Raw genomic sequence first — 8196 nt, forward strand, 5'->3', positions numbered from 1 at the left:
TTTTTTCTTTCAGTTTTTATTGAACACAAGTATTCTGACAGAATGCAAAGTCAAAATTCTCAGTTAGTACTCAGTATTTACACCAGTGAGAATGGAAACAAAGGTGGTCTCGATGTTTCACTTGATAAAAAGTTTATAACAAGAGAGAAGGCCCCCGAAGTTGGGAATGCTGGGTAGGGATGTTAATGGAGGTCTGAAAACCACCATCCAGACAGACAGCCTACAGTGAAAATCTGGGACTTGGAAGGCTCCATAAAAAAGTGTGAAAATAGAGTTCCACTTCAAAAGCTGCACTATATACACTACGGCCCTTCAGGATTCGGAGACCCCGTGCACGGCACTTGAGTGCCCCTGCCACACAACTTGGCCATGCCGGTATTTATGTGAATACATATGTATGGCACATACACATATAGACACATAGACATTGGAAACTGGTGGAGTTGATCCCTCCTTCAAAAAATTAAAAAAGGAAAACTATAAGCTTTTATCTCTTAACATAAAAGATAGAACATCTTGAAAATAAAGTGACTCCCTCTTTGATTTTAGAGAAAGCATTGCTCTGTTTTATTTTTACTTTTTTTAAGGAAAGGAAAACTCACGCATGCAGAGACAAATCTATGCATAATGGGAGAGAGGCAGACCAAAAGGTGGGCAGAGTCTTGGGTTCCAGCTAATGGCGGAGCCAGGGTTCTGAGCAGAGGGGGGTGGTCAGCTGCCTGGGGCCAGGTTATCTGAGGGTGGACTATACCTCTTTTGCTTCCTAACCATCAGAACCAAAATCAGTTTGTCTAACCACAACTACTCGGAATGAAATGCACAGTCTTCAAGATATGGTATATTGTGGGCTTGGCCGAGGTGGTCAAAGCCATCAACATCACAAGATGAGGAATTGATCCCACTGACAACCTGGTGATAGGAAGAGCCCACCACTCCCTGTTGGGTCCTCCGGTCTCAGACACCCAGGAGCTCCCTTTCTGCTGTGCGCTCTAAGAACTGTCTTCACGGTACTTGTTCCTGAGGGCCTGTGCATTTGAACCATAGATTTGTGCAAGCCCTAGACTCAACGGGGCCAGAGCGATGTATACTGGGATCCTCCATTTCCATCCCCAGGAGCTGAGAAAATGCAAAACAACCCCACATTTAGCAAATGACAAGACCATTATTTTTCACAGTTTGAAATTATAATCTAGCATATCGCCACTGATCAGACTGCAGAAGTGTCAGAACCTTGGGGAGTGTGGCCCACAGGACGGACTCAGGGGCGGTCTTGCCACCCTCACCTCTTGCTGCTTGCACCTTAGGAAAGGAATGCATGCTGAGTCCTGGTTTCTGTTACTTAGCGTCATCTTCTTCATCATAATCATTTTTATTCATTTTCTTTGTTTAAAGGCTTCAATTCCTTTTAAGAGTTATTTTTGTTTCCTGAATATTTTTTTTCTGAACTATCTGCTATACCTTCCACAACCAAACTATGTTGAAGTTTTATTTCAATACTATGACAAAAACACGTTTCACACTAAAATATTCACGCATCCACAGTGCACAAGCTTGCAGTTCTAAAGTAGAATGAGAAAAAAAAAAAAGCAAAATTTCTATACAAAGGGCTGGCTTTTCCCTTCTCCCCCCTCCCATTCCCCTTAAAGTTTCTGTATTTTTTCCCCCCACTTGGTTTCCAATCCAGGAAAGTTGTATTATTACTCCAGACAGCAGGTTGGTTTTTGTTGTTGTTTGTTTCTTTTGTTTCTACAAATGCTGCCTAAGTGAACAGAAGGCCGATGTTACTTCAACAGATTTCCAAAAAAAGACACTAATTCCCTGAAGCACACATGCTCTTCCGCTCAAATCTAGATTCTGGGCTCAAAAGAAAATTGTATGTATATATTTTATTTGGCTTTCTACAAAAAGGGGATGTTTGGGGTAAAAAACGTGTGTTCACTAAGACCAGCCCCAACTATACAATCTTCTCTGCTTCATTCAACAAAGCCTAAGGGATCCTTCAAAAGGAAGGACGCAGACACCTGGGGAGCAGATCCTTTTTCACAGATACAGGCAGGTGGTGGCTAATCAGAAAGTGGTCTAACCCCCAAGGAAACACAAAGAACCAAAAAGCGAAACCATTCTGGAATGAGATGGATTTTCACCTGAGTTGGAAGCAGGCAAAAATTTCAAATCAGAGTAGGGGAAGCGCCACTGTAAACAATCGCATTGTGTAAGCTGTCCAGTGCTAAAGCCTGTGATGATCTGACCCACCTCAAGGCAGGATTTGTAACTTAAAAAAAAAAAAAAAGTAATTTTACCCGGACATTTAAACACAATCGAAGTCAAACATTTGTCAACTTGTAAACACTGGAAAACAAAGTTGGCAGAAATGAAAAACAAACAAACAAACAAACAAAAAACAAAAGAAAGAAAGAAAAGGAAAGAAAAAGAAATCTGAACACTGCAAATTGAGATCTACCCCCAGAAGCTGCAATTTGGCATTCTTCCTACAAAACAAGAGTCTACGTGGGAATTGAATTCAGCTAGAAAGGGTGACACACTTTGCATACTGAACAAATACAAAGTGAACAGAAATTATAACTTATTTATGAGGTTTTACAGAGTTTAAACTTGACTGAAAGTATAAAAATAAACTTGGACTTTGTTCATTCGGTTAGTCTTAGTGCCTGGAAGTATTTCTCTGAAACTGGTCTGTGCCAATTGGGCAACACCAAGTGCGGTCTTCCTAAACCTAGATTTTTTTTTTCTGAGCTTCCTAGATTCTTAATTTGGGGTCCTTTTGTTTGATTCTTAAATGGTTTCAGGGAACGGAGTGTCCTAGTTTGGCTGTGGGTTTAACCTTTTTGTCTCATTTTCTTACAAGTGAGTGCACAACAAAGGAACCCTTTCTATAAACCTACAAAAAGGAGATCCCATGTTTATCTGTTTATTTTTTTTAAAGGCAAAAGACACTAGAGGAATGAGGTGTGTGTGTGTGTGTGTGTGTGTGTGTGTGTGTGTGTGTGTGTGTGTGTGTGTGTATGGTGATATTGGAAATGCTCTGGTGAAGCTGTTGTGTCACTTTTTATTTTGATCTTTGCTCGTCTCTTGTCACCCATCATGCTTTGCTCTCGTTCTCCTTTGTTTGTGTGGCGTCGTTGGGGACCGTCTTGACTTCGGCTGGCGCTGGCTTCGTTTCTGTCTCCTGGCACTCCGGCTTTGCTTCTACAGGGCCTTTCCTGCAGAGAATTGAGAAAACAGTCTGAGACTAGGTCTGCAGTAACTCACCCTTCAGCCAGTCCCTCAGGAGGTGCGCCAGTTACAGCAGTGGCTTCCGACCTCAGCTGCCCATCGGAATCACTTGGGAGCTCTAAAAACCACCGATGCCGGGGTGAACCCCAGAAATCCTGATTTAATTGGTCTGGACATGGTGACTTTTAAAAGCACTCAAGTGATTCTAAATGTGCATCCAAAGTTGATAACCACTGAATCAGAGAAATGAGACCTTTCCCGTTCCAGCCCTAATCCGACGCCAGGGTCTCAGTCTTTACCCAGGACAGTGGTGGTGGTGGTGTGTGGGGGTAGCAGATGCAGCCTTTCCTCATCCGGATGGGCTTCAGCAGCAGCTCAGCTTGGTATAAGTGAGGCATGCTGGGCTGGGCTCCCCAGTACCGACTCCAGGGGGCCCTTCTACAAACCACCTGCTCTTGCCTGTCCCCACCCACTGGCACATACACATATAGACACATAGACATTGGAAACTGGTGGAGTTGATCCCTCCTTCAAAAAATTAAAAAAGGAAAACTATAAGCTTTTATCTCTTAACATAAAAGATAGAACATCTTGAAAATAAAGTGACTCCCTCTTTGATTTTAGAGAAAGCATTGCTCTGTTTTATTTTTACTTTTTTTAAGGAAAGGAAAACTCACGCATGCAGAGACAAATCTATGCATAATGGGAGAGAGGCAGACCAAAAGGTGGGCAGAGTCTTGGGTTCCAGCTAATGGCGGAGCCAGGGTTCTGGGCAGAGGGGGGTGGTCAGCTGCCTGGGGCCAGGTTATCTGAGGGTGGACTATACCTCTTTTGCTTCCTAACCATCAGAACCAAAATCAGTTTGTCTAACCACAACTACTCGGAATGAAATGCACAGTCTTCAAGATATGGTATATTGTGGGCTTGGCCGAGGTGGTCAAAGCCATCAACATCACAAGATGAGGAATTGATCCCACTGACAACCTGGTGATAGGAAGAGCCCACCACTCCCTGTTGGGTCCTCCGGTCTCAGACACCCAGGAGCTCCCTTTCTGCTGTGCGCTCTAAGAACTGTCTTCACGGTACTTGTTCCTGAGGGCCTGTGCATTTGAACCATAGATTTGTGCAAGCCCTAGACTCAACGGGGCCAGAGCGATGTATACTGGGATCCTCCATTTCCATCCCCAGGAGCTGAGAAAATGCAAAACAACCCCACATTTAGCAAATGACAAGACCATTATTTTTCACAGTTTGAAATTATAATCTAGCATATCGCCACTGATCAGACTGCAGAAGTGTCAGAACCTTGGGGAGTGTGGCCCACAGGACGGACTCAGGGGCGGTCTTGCCACCCTCACCTCTTGCTGCTTGCACCTTAGGAAAGGAATGCATGCTGAGTCCTGGTTTCTGTTACTTAGCGTCATCTTCTTCATCATAATCATTTTTATTCATTTTCTTTGTTTAAAGGCTTCAATTCCTTTTAAGAGTTATTTTTGTTTCCTGAATATTTTTTTTCTGAACTATCTGCTATACCTTCCACAACCAAACTATGTTGAAGTTTTATTTCAATACTATGACAAAAACACGTTTCACACTAAAATATTCACGCATCCACAGTGCACAAGCTTGCAGTTCTAAAGTAGAATGAGAAAAAAAAAAANCCCACCCCACCCCACCCCACCCCGTGCCCTGTGTTTCACGGTGAGGCCTCTGTGGCTTGCCTGAGCAGGGGGAGAAAATGCTCTTTGTTCCAGAGGCAGCTCTCCCTGGGAGTCTGGTGACAGGCTAGAGTGGGCTGCCATGCAACGGGGGAAGTTGAGTGGGGTCGAGTAGGCAGGGCTGTCAGAGTCCTTTTCTTTCCTGACCAAGATCCAGGGCTCCTGGTGAGGGTCCCCTTGCAGCTCTAGGTGACAGCACCACAGCTATCTGGTATCAGCCTCTGGAGCCTCTATAAAAACCTAGGTCTGACTCTGCCGGAGTCTGGTCTGAGGACACACTGGGGCAGGCTCAGACCATAGCCCCAGCTGGTGCCACTGCATTTGGCATCACCTTTAAGCAAGTTGTAAGCTTAAGGACCTTCCTGTGAACTTGGGAGATCTGAGTCCTCCAAGCCACTCCAGGGCAGGAGGAGCAAGATTAGGGGTGTGTGTGTGTGTGTGTGTGTGTGTGTGTGGGTGGGCATCTGGGTGGGAGTGTGCCAGGGCCTCTGGGCTGCTGCCTGCATAACAGTGCTGTTCTTGTGTGGCCTGTGGGCCTCAGGCTGGCCAATAAGGGCACCTTTGTCTCCTCAGCTCGCTTCCCAAACTACGCGCACCAGGAGCCCAACTGCAAGGGTGCCCCCAGGGAAAACAGACGCCACTGCTCAGATGATAAGGATAAAACATAATTAACATGGCCTAATTAGTGGGCAGGTGGCCGCTTGCTGGGTCCCGCTGTCTGCTCGCCCGCCCTCTCTGTCTTATCCCAGCCCTTTGGTTGACAGAGAAGCCCTGGATTAGGCTGAGGACACATCTAACAAGGAGGACACAGCACAGCACAAACGCACACCACCACGGGACACAACCCCACGACAGCAGACAAAGGGGGGCCGTACTCGGTCTTTGCTGGTGCAGGCGGAACAGAGCTGTCTGCAGTGGAAGGAGCAAGCGCAGGGGCTTGTCCACTGGCCCCAGCGGCGGGAGCAGGAGAGCCCAGGGCTGCAAAAACATCCTTTGCAAGGTCAATATCTGGGGTCTTGAAGTTCCCTTCGTCCATTTTAAAGTCCTCGCCCTGGGCAGGGTTTGTGGCGCTGACGGAGGCAGCCTCGCTCTTCGGGCTAGTGAGGGCCGTGGCTGCCTCGCTCGGGCTCTTCACGGTGCCTGGCTGGGTGGGCTCAGGGTCCGGGCCTTTGGTGCTAGGAGCCTCCTGCTTGGCCTGGGGGACTTCTGTGACAGGGGCAGCCGCTGCTGCTAGGGGACTGGCTGTCCCGGCTGAGGCGGGGCCTGGTGCAGGGGCTGGCTTGCTCACCGGAGGGGCCTTGGAGGCCTCCCCCACACTGGCAGGGGCGCTTGGGCTGAGCACAGCCCCCTGGTTAGCCAAGACACTAGAAGACAAATTGCTGGCAGCAGGGGCTGAGGTCGGGGTGTCACTCAGGTCAACGAGGGGGGCCACCTTGGGGGCTGAAGCTTGGGGTGGGGAGGAGGTGGTGACACCAGGCCCCTTGGAAGGTGTGGCCTGGCTGGCGGGCACAGAGTTTGAGTCAGGTGTGGCCGTGGCTGGGGGGGCAATACTGGAGGTCAGGGTGGTGGTCTCACTGGTGGGGCTGTTCTGAGCAGTGGCAAAGGTTTCGGTGATAGTATCAGAGTTAGCGGTGACGGTGGTGACAGAAGGCAGCATGTCCTCGACAGTGGCTGTGGTATCAGCAGGCAGCCTGTGGGGAGGACAGGAAGTAGAAGAGAATAGACAATGAAGCTGAGACAAGACAGAGAAGCGGGGGAAGGGCTGAATCCAAGGAGGGGGCTGTGGGCAGGGCATGCAGTTATGCACAGGCATAGACACAGGCCCACAGAGAAACGATGACTTGAGAGGAAGCACATGCCCAGGTGGGCAGAAGAAGAAACAGAAGACAACAGAGAACGAGGCAGTCAGTCTAAAAGGGACCTGGCTGGCCCTTCCTCCCTGCTGACTTCCTCCAGCTCTCTGCACAGGGCTCCCTTCCCTCTACCCTGTCAGGGCCTTTATGATCCCTGCTTGCAACTCGGCTCAAGGAAAGGCAGGCTTCAGTTCAGCGTCCATGCCTGCGGGCATCCTGAGTCCCTGAGGAACTGGGCCCAGCTGCCCTACAGGGCTCCATAGGCAGTGATGGGGAAAGTCAGGAATAAGGCAGATGATGAACGCTCCAAAGGGCCCTAAGAGCCACAGGTTCTCCAGCCACAGATTTTGTTCTTCCATTACGCTCCATTCCCATAGTCCCCATGATAGCCAGGTAGTGATTACAACCGCAGCCAGACATGGGTTCTGACTGAGGGTCCCTGAGGTTTCCAAGAGCTGGAGAGCCAGGGAGCTTTACCAAGTCCCCAAGTTCCCTCACCCTTTTCAGGTGAATGCAGAAAACCCTAGAATTCTTGGAAATCCTAAACAGAATTTTCTAAGCCTCTCAAAGCTCAGCCTCTCTCAATGCCAATTGGCCCCCTTAAGCCATTTGCAGGATGTGTGTGTGTATGTGTGTGTGTGTGACTTGGGAACAGGGTCTAGGAAATCCCACTTATGCAAGGAGTGCGTTAAGGGCACCCACTGCCACCCTAATAGAACCAAGAATGCCTTCTCTCTAGGAAGAGAGTGGAGTCAAACATTTCTCAGCCAAGGTCAAAGGCTCCAGAATTCTGGCCTGCAATGTTTGGCCAGGAGCTGTGGGTGGGAAGCATGGGACGTGTGGGCAGGGTGATAAGGTGGGTGCTGTGGAGGTAGCAGCCCCTCCCCAACACGTACTCGGGCTCTGTCAGTGGCGTGGTCTCGTTGGGCTCTGTGTGCTTCCCTCCGTCGTGGTTTGGGGTTCGCTCCTCCTCAGTTCGCACCTCCACGATGGGCTCCTTGGATTCATCTTTCCTGCAAAGAGAGCTCAGCTTGTTCAGTCCTGGGGGGCTGGAAAAGGGGAGGGCTCCCAGGGAAGCTAGCTGTAGCTCAGGCACCTAGACCTGGCCTAAGGCGGGCAGGTGGGCACCTAGAGCCAGACCCAAATGCATCACCCTCAGTCCCCACTCTTGCTAGCTGTGTGACCTTGAACATCTGATTTGCTCACCCTTGTCTTCATTTTCTCATCTGTAAAATGGGGCAAATGACAGTGTCTACCTCACCTCGCTGTTACAACATTAACTGACATAATGACTGTAAAGTGCTTTGCACAGTGCCTGGCACAGATAAATGCTCAAATGATTTATATTTATACACATATAAGTGCCTGTATGTATATGCATGTGTGCATGC

General features: G+C 48.6%; 1 protein-coding gene across 22 annotated transcripts in view; it reads right to left on the bottom strand.

Annotated features, from left to right (window-relative positions):
- NCAM1 (neural cell adhesion molecule 1) overlaps nucleotides 1–8196 on the bottom strand; it is a 337864-nt gene continuing 329668 nt past the window's right edge. For 15 of the 22 annotated variants that reach the window (XM_019665253.1, XM_019665252.1, XM_019665255.1 and 12 more), the window contains 3 exons: nucleotides 7702–7818; nucleotides 5828–6643; nucleotides 589–3221 (listed from right to left, as the gene is read on the bottom strand). In XM_019665253.1, coding sequence (XP_019520798.1) covers nucleotides 3101–3221; nucleotides 5828–6643; nucleotides 7702–7818 — 1054 coding nt within the window. In that variant the 3' untranslated portion in view covers nucleotides 589–3100. Of the gene's footprint in view, nucleotides 3222–5827; nucleotides 6644–7701; nucleotides 7819–8196 lie in introns of all 22 variants that reach the window. The other 7 variants (XM_019665260.1, XM_019665259.1, XM_019665258.1 and 4 more) reach the window with 2 other exon arrangements.

This window comes from Hipposideros armiger, unplaced genomic scaffold, assembly GCF_001890085.2.
Source record: "Hipposideros armiger isolate ML-2016 unplaced genomic scaffold, ASM189008v1 scaffold_437, whole genome shotgun sequence".
In the NCBI taxonomy this organism is placed as follows: domain Eukaryota; kingdom Metazoa; phylum Chordata; class Mammalia; order Chiroptera; family Hipposideridae; genus Hipposideros; species Hipposideros armiger.